Source organism: Drosophila montana, unplaced genomic scaffold, assembly GCF_035044405.1.
Source record: "Drosophila montana isolate Dmon_TW-CO22-7 unplaced genomic scaffold, ASM3504440v1 contig_3200_1, whole genome shotgun sequence".
In the NCBI taxonomy this organism is placed as follows: domain Eukaryota; kingdom Metazoa; phylum Arthropoda; class Insecta; order Diptera; family Drosophilidae; genus Drosophila; species Drosophila montana.
The window spans coordinates 4045878-4060690 of NW_026998080.1; the positions used below are offsets into that span (position 1 = coordinate 4045878).

The following is a 14813-nucleotide window of genomic DNA, read 5'->3' on the forward strand; positions in this document are numbered from 1 at the left end:
TCCGAGCAGAATACCCTGTAATGCTTGTTATAATCATCACAGAGAAACCTGAACCTTTCCAGTCTAACCTCTGAATAGTTGATAATGTATATTGTGCGTGTGCATTTCCAACCGGACTGCTAATATAAGGAAACTCATTGAAACCAGTTTGATTTGTGTTGATTTTTGGGTGTGTGACGCCTAATGACATATTTAATATGAATATATATTCATGGTTTAGTTATGTGATACAGGAAGAAACTGGATCAGACAACTCTTTGAAATCCTTTGCATTCTAACCTCTGAATAGTTGATAATGTATATTGTGCGTGTGCATTTCCAACCGGACTACACTAACATAAGGAAACTCATGGAAACCAGTTTGCTTGATTTGTGGTTCTATGCAAGTAAAAACAATATTTGCTAGCGAGGTTATCGAACTGTCCACAACTGTGTTTTGCAAAAAGCTGGCTCTACGGATCGTACTAAGCGTTGTGGCTTTGAAGCCTGAGAACACCGGGGCAACAGCTGGAGCCCGTAACCGGAGCTGCTGAATATGTTTACTTTTGCGCTGCGGCACAACTGCATATCGTTCAGCATTTGCTTTGTTTTTGCAGCGTGCCGAGCTCTTTGTCTGGCATATTATGGAAATACAGCACTTATGGCGTGGGAATCAAGTGTATGTATCTAATGTGTGTGTGCTCCACGAACATATCACGCTCACTGTCTCTCTGGGCTATGGTCGGTTGCTTTGGGGTTTTTTATGAAGTTTGCTTTTTTCCTGGTGCTTTAATTTGACTTGGATTTGTTGACAAATACGCATTTTTAATTGCCTGTATGTTTGTATTTTCCCTGTGACCTGAACTTCCATTGATTGTACCAAAATGTGTTAATTTATAGTTTTGGTACCAAAGATATCAACTGCTGCGGACAGGCTTTTCTTTTATTTTCATTTTTTTTTTTTAAGCCTTGATTGGATTTCTGGTTATGAACCGTCAGGTGATCGTCAGACTTTCAAATTAAACTTTTTACACAGCCTGCACATTTATGTTTGTTATATAATATATATATATGTATGCATATATAATTTGCACATATGTACGGGTTTTACTGGTCTCAGTGATTGTGTGAGGACTTACGCTCCAAGCACCGTGTAGTACTCCAGCGTGAAGTGGTAGTAGCAGATCCTGGGCGGCTCGCCCTCGCGACATGCGCGCGCGCACTCATCCGGGGCAGACAATGCCGGATTGCGACGCAGCTCGGCGGTGGCACTTGTAGAGAAATCCAGATGACGGAACGGCGATTTGGGATTGGGCTCGACAACGGTGCCGCTAATCTTGGGCGGATACCGAGCGGAGCTGGGCAGATTGCCGCGCGAGTTGAGATAACCGCTGCCAGCGGTCAAGGATGGATTGCTATTGACAGGGGCAGCACCACTGCCCAGGGTATTGCTGCTAAGGGGCACCGGACGTGGTATGCCAGCGCCCAGTGAAGGGTGCGTCTGCACAAGGCCATGCGTCGCCGAGTAGAAGGGCGAGTCGAAGGGCGTCGAGCTGCTGGGTGTGGCCACATGCTGCTGCCAGTAGGAGCCGGCCGACGCTTGATCCGGCTGTTTGTCTGCAAAAGTACAACAAAATCAAATAAATAAATAATACAAAAAAAAAAAATAAATAAAATAACAAAAGACACAAAAAATTGGTTAATAAATACGTTTTTGTTCACTTTTTGAACTTGGTGATTTTCAATTAATTTCTTAAAACTCGGTTTGGGGGCCCAGTACTTCATCAAAATCGTGCCCAGCTACATTTTAAATTAAGTGCAAATTGGCCACAGTTTCTGTTTCTGTTACTGTTGCTGTTACTGTTAGTGTTACTGTTAGTGTATGTGTATGTTGTTGGTTTTTCTCTGCTCGGCTTTATGCAATCGCAAGAGTTCAATCAGCTCAACGATGACGCAATGCCGCGAGGTGAGCGATTCGAGTAACTAATTAAGTGCAAAACTCTTGTGTGTTTGCTTTTAAACTAGAAGCAACACCAATTGGCAAAAACTTTTAATGCCAATTTTGATTTTATTGTTTTTGTTGTTGTTGTGTCATAGCAGTGTCATATCTGTGCGTACATATATATGACGAAATATATTTTATTTGGCACGCTCGTCTGTAGAAAAACACAAAAGAATTGTGTGTACTTAAAATATGCAGTACCTGCAATCGGGCAATCCCATCATTAAAATAGTTGACAAAAGGCTCGTAACAAAAGAAAATATTTAAATAATAATAATATAATATTTAATTTGTATTGCTTGCAAGATCCTGTCCTGCTACACCCCCAAGCCCTCGCATGCGTCATTTTTTAATTGCAATTTGTATATGCTCTCACCGAAAACAATTTGCTTTGAAACAAATGATTTAGGCTACGAACTTGATCTGCCGCGTAATTGCTTCGTACGTGATCTGCATTTTAGGCAAACAATTAATTGATGTGATATTATTTTAAAAGAATGCCCTACTTTTACACCGGACACATTTTCCCATTTTGCGACTAACGAACGGAACATTATAAAATAAAAAAGATATGTATAGCTATTCTTATATTAACATACAAACTGCTCATTCGAAGAGATAAACTGATCTGTTCTCACGATTTTGGTTGGAGTTGACCAGTTGCTGACCATTTGACTCGTAACTTGTCAACTCGTTGATTTCTGTTTGTCTCTGGGGCTTTTGAAAACAAAAATTAATTGTCTTACTGATTCGTGGTTTCCTATAAATAGCCGGCAAGCAGTTAACTGTGTAAGTATGCTAACCCACATCTGTTGGCCTAGTCTTGTAGTCTTTGTACCGCAAAGTACGGTGGGTAGAGTCGTGAATTATATAAAAATTATTGGCAGCCCAAGCCAACTGTTCTCTTTTGTTATATTTAATTGTGAATAAGGTCTCACGTCGACAATATTACATGATTACATGATATTTTTTAAGACCAGGCAGCTCTAAAGCCAAAAAATACATTTTCTTTGATTTGTCTTGATCGGCAAGAAAAAGTCAAATTGACTCAGTTATTAAGACTTAAATAATTTAAGAAATCAGAGATTTTCTTTCTATATATACCAACGACATTTAAATTTCCCAATAGTCCTTGATCTTAAAAAAGGCAGAGAAATAATTATTGTCGTAACATGTTTCCACAAATGTTCGCGGGCAAGTTGAAGTCCAAAATGGATATCGAGCGAACGGTAGCTAAATAATTCCAAGCACACAGATATTTCCAAATTAGTATTGTAAACATTTTAAAGAATTCGCCAGTGTTGTAAATAACATTAGCATAGAACTTTGGTGCCGAAATGGTGTGAAATATTTTCAATGCAAGGTCACATCGCCTTCCAAAATATGCTCTTAATGACTTTTCCGGCCCCAACTAAGTAGTTAGCGGCAAGAACTCCGTCTCACCGTCGCACCGTCGCACCGTCGCTTGGCATTGGCCAAATGTGGCAGACTTCAAATAACGTGGGTGTGTGTAAACAATTGTTGCATGGCCTACATATTGTTTGTGAAATATAAATTGCTTGCAAACTAAGTATTATATATTATGTATATATTGTGTATATATATATTTAATATATAATTTTTTTTTTAACTTTTATAATTTGATATATTGAATAATTCGAAATAAATAAATAAAAGTTAATTTGTCTGCCTAAACATATACATATTTGTGAGACTATTGTAGGTTTAATAGATTTTATACTTGGAAAGTAGACTGATTAACCGTTGTATTTAGCATTAGTTATTTAATACACTGAAAGAACCTTTCGACTCATAAAAAAATACACTGTTATATATGTTACATTTACGTTTTTTCTTTGATACACCTAAGAACCTGTCGACTCATAAAAAAATACCCTGTTATATATGTTACATTTACGTTTTTTCTTTGATATGCCTAAGGTCGTGTCCAATCAAGTTGGACTCATTTGTTTTAATGGAATTTGGGTTCAAATCTATTGCGGCAGCAACCTTGGTTCGAATTACATTTGTAGCAACGCCCGAGCAATCGTCCATTTTACGATTATGTAAATTATTCCGTGAAAATTACTTTTAACCGCTGCTCTGTATCTAAGTATATATTTGTATATGTATATGTATATAAAAAATTTAATGGGTTTGCAGCAGTAACTCGCGTATAGAACTTGGGTAACCTCATATTAACGACTGGAAACATTAAAAACAAGTGAAAGTGAAAGAAATAAGCCGAGAACGGAATGCCAGGCTAGAAGATACTGTACACTGTTTGGCAAGATACATAAGTAATTATACGATATTGAATGTGCTATTTGTTAATAATATACCCTTATTGTAAGATGAATATCTCTATACATAAAACTGTTTGTTCCGTTTTGAAATTTGTGTTTTATTTAACTTATAGAAACGCGGAAAAAACGTTGCATACAAATTATTTTCTTTATTTGGTGAGCTGTTTCATACTTCTTGGAATTAAATTAGATTTGGAGGATGGAGACTACAGCTTAAGTTTAAAGGGATCTAAGTGAACATTTATTTGAGACGTATTTTACACTTTTCGGAAATCCAGGTGTGAAATTTGCTACAAGCTTAATTAAAAAGGTTTACATGAATATGTGCTTCAGAGATTTTTGGAAATTCCAACGGAAACTTACCTAACAATCTGATAGGCATTAAAATCACTTTCAGAGATCTAATCGATTTATAGAGTCTAAAAATAATTATTGGTATCAAAATGAAATGAAATGTATAGAAATCATACCAAATTTAAGTTGCTAAGTTGTCTTGTAGTCTATGAGAAAAAAGTAAACTAGAAAAATCCCCATGTAGAAACAATTGCTGGGAAATTTAATTTACTTGTATACTCTGTTCACCAAGTGAAACAGAGAACATTGATTTTGAGCATTTTCCGCTCTGGTGAACATATTTTTTCGGCTCCACAACTTAGACTTTATTTACAAGGGTCAATAAGTGCATAAATATGATAATGTGTGTACCTGAATATGTACATATGCATGTATTTTTCTTTTCTTGACCGTTTCACTTTTCACGCTAACTGTCGAGAGAGCTGTGCGAAAAAGCGAAAATAAATTTATTTATGCATAAGTGTGTGTGTGTGTGTGTGTGTGTGTAGGGCATAATGATCAAAAACAGAGCCAAGTCGACGGCATTAACGATCTCTATTTATTCATTTGTGGATACTCTGGCAAACTGCCTGAAATTGATTAACGTTTTACTATTGCAGCCCGCTGCTTTAGCGGTGCTTGTTGTCATCAGGTGGCAGCAACCAGCAGAAACAGAAACGGCAATAGAAACAAGCCAGCAGCACTTGCACAGACACACACACACACACTTACACACAGATGCAATTGTAGATATACACCTGCAAGTGTGCACATACACCTGTGTAGTATGCATATGTAGACATATGCACGCGTTGGCAATCAGATTTAGTCACTCGCTGCCATTGCGACTGGCTGATATCTCGAGTTGATTTTGCCTCACTTTCACAATGGAACCGAAAACTCAACTAACTGTTGGATAATTGGCGACACTAAAGCAGCAACGCGCTCTCAGCCAATGGAGCAATAAATTAATTAGCTCAGCACCGACATCGAGCAATTACACAAAGTCGTAGCACAAATCCGTCTTGCCAACTTTTATGGAAGTGCATCGAAACAAGGCGGCGATTAGGGGAAATCGCCAGCGGCAGCCTTTAAGTTTCCAGATAGATTGCGTAGACATTATTACCATCAGCTAAATTGAAGGAGCTTATATTATGCATGTAAATGTACTCATAAGAAATACTTCTAAATCATATAAGAAAATTATGCATTTATATATAGATATGTACTATATGTAAGATCCCTGAAATATATTTATGTCTAAATCATGTGCAGATTGAACTACTTATAAACGGATGAACTATTATAGGTCACATTAGAACGGTTACAGAAAATTTATTTTATATCCTTTGAAAAACGTGTTTCTTAGATTATTTATATGTATATAATATATATATTATGTATATGCAAAGGTATATACATATATGTAATTGGTTGAAATCAAATCGTTCTTATACGCTGAAGCCATTAAAAATGGATAAAAATAGGTATAATAGTTTTGTGGAAGTCTATGTAAAAGGCAGATGATAGCACCTCCGACCACATAAAGAATATATGTTATTGATCAGCAGCAAAGCCAACTTTTATCTCCGTATATAGCTAGGAACTAGAAATTTGGACAGAAGATTTACTGTCAGCATAAATCGGTTTTTTTTTTCAAATGATCTATAACTATCTTTATCGATCAGAAAATTTAGCGTATTCGCAGTTTATTAAACTAAATACGTCAAATGTATTATGTAGACTCTTGTATAGAAGAAAGCTGGAATGTATCTTCTAAGCGAGGCCTCCCGACATGTTATTATTTGTGGACTTCTAGCTGAGTCGTGGCTCTTAGTTGTGTCAAAAGATAGAAGTAGAGTAGTATAAGATAGATTTCTAGTAATAAGCAATTATCGTTAGTCTGATTTGGGATGCTGAGCAGAGCGGACATTGAGAAAACCGTGGACTCAAGAATTCATTGAAAGAAAGAAATAAGTTAAAGTATATGAAATATAAATTGTTATAATAAATAATGAAAGTCATGGAATGTATGGGAAACCATCCCGGCAAATAAATACATTTTGTGACAGTTGATCGCATAAAAATGAAATGTTGTTTATATTCAAGTGATGTGACATTAATTACATATCAGCCTCTTTAGTTGGCATGGAAGTACAAGTACGAGTACGAGTACTGCGTGTGCCGGTCTGTAATTTCATGTTCACTTTCATAGTCGGACATTCATAAGTATAAAGAAATATGGGCACAAAAAATTGAATGTAGGGAGAGCGGATAGTGAATTTCCATGCTGGCCGTGACCTGCTCCGCCCCTTCCCTTGTCACTGTCAGAGCTACGCACTGGCTCAGTGCCTTACTTTTAAATACATTTCATTTTGTGAGCGGAACAGGCGTGAATTCAAGACAGACCGGACCTCAACAAAATACTACAATATAAGCTTGTGGAACACTCATAAATCTTAATAGATTTGTAAGCTGGCAAGTGAAAGTTAATCGGTGAATTGACTTCACTTTGTCTTTTTCTGTTTTTTTTTTCTCTCCAAAATTATCTCGTCCAGGGGTTAAGTATTCATTAGGCCAAATTTGTTTGAGAAAGACAGGAGCGCCCAGCTGGCCCCTAGTCAGAGTAGGAAGTAGCCCCCCCCCCACCCCCCTCCCACTTGGGGTGGCAAATTTTCTTGTTATTAGTGATAATGTGAATTGGATTTTCGACTTTCGCGAGGTGGACTGAAAATATTTTGGGGTTACGGCCAGTTGGCTATTTCATGTGAAATGCGCTCGCGTTCCAGCCAATTGGCGGCATAGGTTGCGGTCGTAATTTAATTGTGCTCGTAATGCCAGCTTGTTGCGCAATCGCCGTCGAAGCTGTTGCCTATTAACTGGTTTTTGTTTTTACTGTGCTGCTATTACAATTATTATTACTATTTATTATTAACATTGCCATTACTATTATTATTATTACTATTATTGTTAGTGCTCCTACTCTTACTGTTATTGCTTATTAGGGCTGCGGCTGTTTATTTGCCCGTTTGACAGCACTTTTGATTGCGAACAGCAAGGTCACGACGGCCTGGTGTCGCCCTCTTGGATTGTTGCTAGTTCAACTTCTCTCGGCTCCATCCACCGCCCAAACGTACTTTCACTTTGCTCAAATTTTGAATAGTGCATGAGTCATTTTTGTGGGCGTATCGCCCTTTAAACAAACGCTAGTCGGCCGCCTCAAGACAAACACGCCCACGCCAAACCATTTACCAAATGGTCTAGATTAAAACGGTCACGTTCCCAATAACCCTGAGCCAAGGCTCAGATAAAGATTAGGCTTGGCGTTTCAAGAATAATTCCACATTCGCGTTCACTTTTCTATCATAAAGATCTTATAATAGTCGAAATTCTTGTAGATTGTACTCCCCCTTTCGCCGGGGAACTGTTCTTGCGCTACAAATCATTTTCTTAGCTTGAAATTTGTAACTGAAGTCCACTTGCGGTCCAAATTATCAAGTCCAAATAACCTCATGAGAATACTATAAGACGGACTATAGCCCTTCATTACCGGCGAGATTATGGCTGGCAACAATTTTAAAGGAATTTGCGACGTCGCCGTCTAAAGACATTGTCAGGTTAGAGCAGGGCTTCAGCCGTGGGAGACTCTGTGGCAAATTTTCATGAACTCAGCCAATTGTCTGTTCAGCTCTGTGGAATTACCTTACACAAACCTTTACGACTCTCCAGCTGGGGTTATGAAACATGTGCGATTTTATATCTTTTTCATTTCTTTGATGTGGTTGACGACGTTGTCGCTGTCGGCTTTGTTATGGTAAGTGTTGTGTCATTGTTCAATTTTGAATTACAGCTAGTTAACTTTCCACTGATGCCAGACCAATTATAACTTATAATTATGAAATCTAGTTTTTTTTTGGTTTATCATTGTAGACCACGCCCATTTCGAATAAAGTGTTTATGTGGAATACGTTAAAACTTCCTCTTGATCAGTTGGAAACTCTAAAGAATTTTGAGTATCGATCAGCTGTACATTAAAGAGGAAATTGCCTCTCATACAAGCAACTCATGCAGATAACCCGAATTGAAAACCTGCGGCTGCCATTGCTGCGATTAGAAGGGCAACGTCATATTGTAGCTGATGGCTTGCTTTTATAAATAAGTAGGCTAATTGAAAGCCACGGCCTTCCGTTTCATTCGCGAGACAGCCAAAGCGGATTGTGTGTTGTGCTTTTCATATATGTACTATATACAGGAGGATTTTGTCCGCCAACCATTTGAAGTATGTTCAAAATTTGGTGACCTCGACGGTGCTCGCATGTATGGATAAAGGTGTATAAAGGGTGTGGTCAGGTTAATTTTGGAATGTGGAGTATAATATTGAAAGAATGTACATGAGAGAAAAAAGTATTTCGAGCTGCAATTGGTTTATCATGTTAAAATTAACAATTTCCAAGCCAAGATGTGCAGCAACAAATTGTGATATTTAAAAAATTATACTAAAAATATACTTATATTAATAAATATATATATTATGATATATAAAGATATTTAAATGTATATTGATAAAAACGGAACTGAAATTTGAAGCTTTATAAATTTTAATCTAAATTGTTATTTTGTAAAAGTTTTCTTGTTTAATAACGTGGAAGATAAGGACACAAGTCTTTTGACATTAAAGCAAATTATTTCACCTCTACGAAACTCTACTAGAAAATCGCAAGGCTTAATATAAAAGCAGTTGGCATGAACTAATTTATATACATAAAATAAAAAGAGGCTTATGATATTCCGTATCATTGGCATTCCATGTTCTATCAATAAATATGTTCTTTACAATTTAGTGTTTAAAATGCAAAGATTTGAGTAAAATACTAATGTATTCAATAGTAATCAAAAATTCATAAATAACATTCTATGTTTCTACTTTGCTGGGCAAGAGCAAAAAAGCTCTTTCAGATTTTAGAAACTTTATGGGGCGCCAACGATTGCTGCAGATATTGATAAATTGATTGTTGTTGCCGTGCTACCAAATGATTTGTGTAAAACACAGAAGTAATTCGAAATTGTATCCATCAGCTGGTGTCATTGCAGCACATACATATAAAGTGCTATAAATTTCGAAAAAACATTACAATAAATTAATGTGTATAAGATAACAAATTGATTCTCGGCATTAAACTTGTCCTTTTTTCTAAAAAGCAGCTTACAAATTCTCTTTCTTTTTTGTATTCTCTTATAACACGTAAAAAATATAATAATAAGATTTCTTAAACGTTGTATTGTTTAATTTCGTTGCCAAAGTTAATGGCCCTTCATAAATGAAAATAGAAAAGGTAAAAGGAGCGCATTGAGAATTATGTACGTTACATAAACGTAACTGTTTAAGTATACATTTCCCTTACAAAGCATATAAGTCTATTTGTATGGAAAATCAAAGCTGTCGCTCGAAGCATCAGACAATATAAGAGACTTGAGCAACAAACTTGAAGACTTTGTTGTATTTAACTTTTGTTCATATGACAAGCATCATCATGTAAATGAGGATGAGTAGCACAGTATTAATATAAGAGACGCTGGGCCCTATAAATTGGTTGATTATGAACTAAGAAAACCGACGATCAATTTGCATATACATATGTACAAACATGTATGTATGTATATGTATGTGTGAATGTGATTCACAATTTTCATTCATTGAGCCATATAGTAGTAGTAGCTGTGAATGGGTTTCTCGCAACCAGATTACAGATTACCGTTATGCGTCTAACAGACATTTGAGCGGTCACGGCTGTCGCCAAACTGAAGCGATGTGTGGGGATTACTTCGCCCATTAATTCGTGAATTGTTGGGCTCAGCGCGAGCATCTCGCTGTCGTGTTTCTTTTGTATGGCGTTTGCTTGCGCCTCGCGTGCATCGAACTTGTCAGATCGTATATGGAAATATATATGTACATCTGTGTGCGCATGTATGTGTAGGCTCGTTTGGCTTGTTAATCAGCTAGGTGGATTTTATTAGCCTCTCTCGGATCGCTCGTTGTGACGACAATGTGATTCAAGTTCAGGGCCATTCGCCGACGACATATCATTAATGAAGACACTTTTGGCGCTGGCCACAGGCTTTACAGTTACTGTCACACGATAGATATGTGGGCCTGTGGGTATACGGACCTATCTATAGAGAGGTAATATGATCGCAGGAGTGCCTTTCACTTGGTGACCAACTGCCTTTTGGAATATGGCCAGTTGTCTTCCGCATCGTGGTCGCCAGCAACAAGCAAACCTTTATATATACGAACATGCCTAACACACACACACACACACACACATACGTATATAGTATATGTGCAATTCATTGTTTCGCTGTTTCGTATGCGATTGGCAATTGCATTGTACCGTGCCGGTGGCCGGTGTTCCATTCACGTGCACAAAATTGCGCCAAAAAATAGATATACAGAAGAAAAACCAAAAAAAAAAGAAGAAAATGAAATAAATAAAAAACAATGGCGATGCCAACGCATGGCAATTAGTCGCGTAGAGCGAGAGATAGCGAAACTGCCACCACAACGTTCAACGACCATGCAAAAACAATGAAATTAAAAGCTGCAACAGTCACAGCTCAGAGCAAAAACAACAACAACAACAACAACGTTGGCTGCATGCAACAAACTAGACGTTGCAGTTAATTACGGCTATGTGAAAATGTCAGAAACATTTGAAGCGTCTACGGCAACCAACACGGCGCTCGCATTGACATTCCAAAATGCATTCATATATGTACATATGTATGTATGTTTACCCATGCAGATGCATAGACAGCACACACATCTAATTAATGCGCTTGGGTTAAAGCGTTGTTAATTACATTTCATTGTTCTTCCTTTTGAACCTGAAGCACACACACACACGTCCATAATCTGCTCACATTTTTCGGTTGTTAATGAAGAGGGGGGAGGGGGCTTTCATATTAAGCAGCCACACTTTGCATTGGCATTTATCGCCGCACGAGCGAGCAAATATTTAATACAGACTCTGGTAACACTTTGATCAAAAGCTCAACTTCGCATTGTTTTACTTCCTGTCTTCGCCTTCGCCGCCTAAGAACTGAGTTAGCCCTGAGAACATTGAAAAGACGGACGCAGCTCGTTGCGGCTTCGACAGAGACGGCAGCAGCAACGCTTGCGGTCGCGGCGACGTCGGCAGCGGCGCGAACGAAGGGGAAAACTGTTACGGTCTCATTGCGTTGGCTTTTTATGAGCATTTAATTTCATTTTCATGTTGATTTTGTTGCTTGGATTGTTTGCTGTGTTGATGCGGCCGATCCACTCTTGTACCTAACAGATTTCACAATTTTCGATGCTTTTTCCACTTTAGCCGAATTAGGCTTTTATTTCTTTCTGCATTTAATTGGCTAGCGTGTGTACAATGTATTTATGTATACTCGTACTTGTTCCTATTTATTTGACTTGCGTACTTTTGTTACAGATACATAATCATAGACGCGTACGCCGGCCTGAAATTCAAATTGCAGGGTACAAGCATTTAACATACGAAAAGATTTGTCTGCAGCAAGAAGTGAAAGGGAAATGAAAGATCTTTTGTTGTCTTGGTCTTTAACACTATAAGATTTGGTCAAGAAAGTGTCTGATTTCTTTTCTTTTCATTTTGTTCATAGACAGTATTTACATTTTGCCAAATGCTCAAGACAACATTTACCTTTCACTCCTCTTTCGATTTTTGGTTTTTTCATTTCTTCCTGCGAACTGTCTTTTTCTAATGAACATTTACCTTCTTATCGTTAAACTCGTATTCGAGGGGCGTATTCTTTAGCCCTGGTAAATTGTAAATAATAAAAAGTACAACAAAAACTCATAAGAGTCATTTATATCCGAATAACTCCACAAATTAACGAACCCGCTTCGCTGTCGCTTATTGTTTAGATTGAAAAAATAATGGGAAAGCGTTATGATTGGTATGAATATTTATAGCATTAAAAATATTAAGTTATTTTAAGAGATGGGTTTTTTTAGAATGTGTAATAAAAAAGGTAACATTAAGATTTAAATTGAACGACAATCAAACTTTTTGGACCTAATTATAGATGACAAGGCACAACGAGAATGCATTTGATTTAAAATTATTAGGATGATTAAATTTTGAATTAAATTGCGATTACAAAATGTATTTATTATTATTATTTGATCGAAACCGGGTTTAGGCAACTCTCCTGCACGAATCGAGGCCCGTTTCGTGACGCGAGCTACTTTTGATCTTTCCAAATTAACAATGTTTTCAAAAACTATCGACCATTGTTTCATATATAAGTAGTATGTGTTGTATAATTATTTTTTAAGTTTACAGTTGGGTCTGCTGCAGCCCGAACTCAGGCACGGCACGCGTCTTTCCTGCAGCGTTCAAATAAAATTTTCTAATTTTCTTTCGCCGCCGCTGCCGCAATTATGCGATGGGAAAATTATATATGTATGTGTATACAACGGCCGATTGAGAGTTTCCACACACTCTTGCAATTTTCTGCAGAAAAGCAACTAAGGCTGGCCGAAAGTGAAATTACAAAAATAATAGCAAAGATAAATGTTAACTAAAACTCTAATCGATCCAATCAACGTGCATTTGCATTACGTGTCACCAATCGAAGAGAATGACTATCCATATTGGCAGCATGGATCGAAGATATAGTTTCATACAAAGCTGTCCGACTGGCCGGACCGCTAATAACTGGCATTTGGCTAAGTGTCTGGGTGCCATGTTCAATTAAGAGCTACTAACTATATGTTCAGGTTTGTAGGAATGCAAGCTCTCAGAATGACACGACATTGAGCTGTAAGCGATTTGTAAATGAACTGGTTCATTCAACACTTGACTTGAATCGGTTCAAATGTGCAGTCGAAAATATGTATGTGCATGCATATTATTGGACTAATATTTCAAAATAGAATTATTTTATGTTCGTTGCATTAGAAACTGGAACCCGACTTCTTCTTCTTCTGCTGTTTATAAAGAAAATATCTAAACTATTTATGTGCATGCATATTATCAGATATATGATCAAAATATAATAATTATTTTAACCCGACTTCTTCTTCTGCTTTTTTTAATAAAATATCTAACAAATTGTGTATCATAAGCCAGATAAACTTATATACAATCTTTATAGAGTCGGAGGTCAATGCATTAGCGCGAGATATATCCTGTGACCATATATAATATCTGAGCAACTGATTATAAGCAACCGTATGTGGTTTTTTATCTTATAGTAAATATGTATATAGAAAAGTGCATAAGATATATACTTATAGTAAAAGCTTCTACCGATTTAGTGAAACATAAGTACAATGCATTTTACTAACTGCAAAGTTTGACTTTTATTCGCAATTAATTTTCGTCAATGAATAGAAATCGCGTATTTAGGAATTCCGATTTTACACATGGCAGTCATCTAAAAGCCAACTTGCGCAATCAAATGAAATAGTTTGCGCAAACGAGTTAAAAGCCAAGACCAATATTTTGACCCAAATGCCATGGCAGCGTCACGTACTTGCCGTTCTGGCCACAGACCGGCAAAAATGAAAAATAAAAAACAATAATAAAAAAAAAAAAATAAAAAGAGCAGATGTGAGGACGTGTGGCTCGAAGAGCGTCATCTAAATTCAACTGGTAGATATATCTTTTAATTGACACTTGATTTTCAAAAATGTGCCGTTGTTGCAATGTGAAGAGACAAACAAAAAATAAAGAAAACATGAAAATCTAATTCGGTACAGTTTGTCTACGAATATGTGCGATCTAATTCAGATGGAGAGCAGGAAGCACGAGTATTTATCTTGCGACTTGCGACTTGCGACCCGCGAATTGGTGAACTGATCCAGTTTAGCGAGCGCTCCAGTTAGCCTGGTTATGCCTTTAGCAGCACTCGAACACAAATCAATTTAGGTTATAAATAAGTATGTGCTGCCTGCTAACGGCAACAGCATCGCTAACTGGCAAGTTGGCAAGTTGGCAAGTTGGCAAGTTGGCAGCTGGCCCAGTTGCCACCGGCAGCGCCAGAAGCACTTTCGTTCGCTGCGGTTTCTGTTCGCCATTTTAATTGCAGGCTGCGACTCGCAACAGGTTCGCACGCAGCCTGGTTGCCCAAGCTCGAATCTCTCATGCATAGTTGCTGTTGAGTATAAATGTGAC

The 14813-nt window shown here is 37.4% G+C and overlaps 1 protein-coding gene across 3 annotated transcripts in view; it reads right to left on the reverse strand.

Moving 5' to 3' along the window:
• stw (straw) overlaps nucleotides 1-14813 on the reverse strand; it is a 33887-nt gene that overhangs the window by 6172 nt on the left and 12902 nt on the right. For 2 of the 3 annotated variants that reach the window (XM_064688013.1, XM_064688012.1), the window contains exon 2: nucleotides 1119-1596. In XM_064688013.1, coding sequence (XP_064544083.1) covers nucleotides 1119-1596 — 478 coding nt within the window. Of the gene's footprint in view, nucleotides 1-1118; nucleotides 1597-5378; nucleotides 5495-14813 lie in introns of those variants that run through there. The other variant, XM_064688014.1, reaches the window with a different exon arrangement.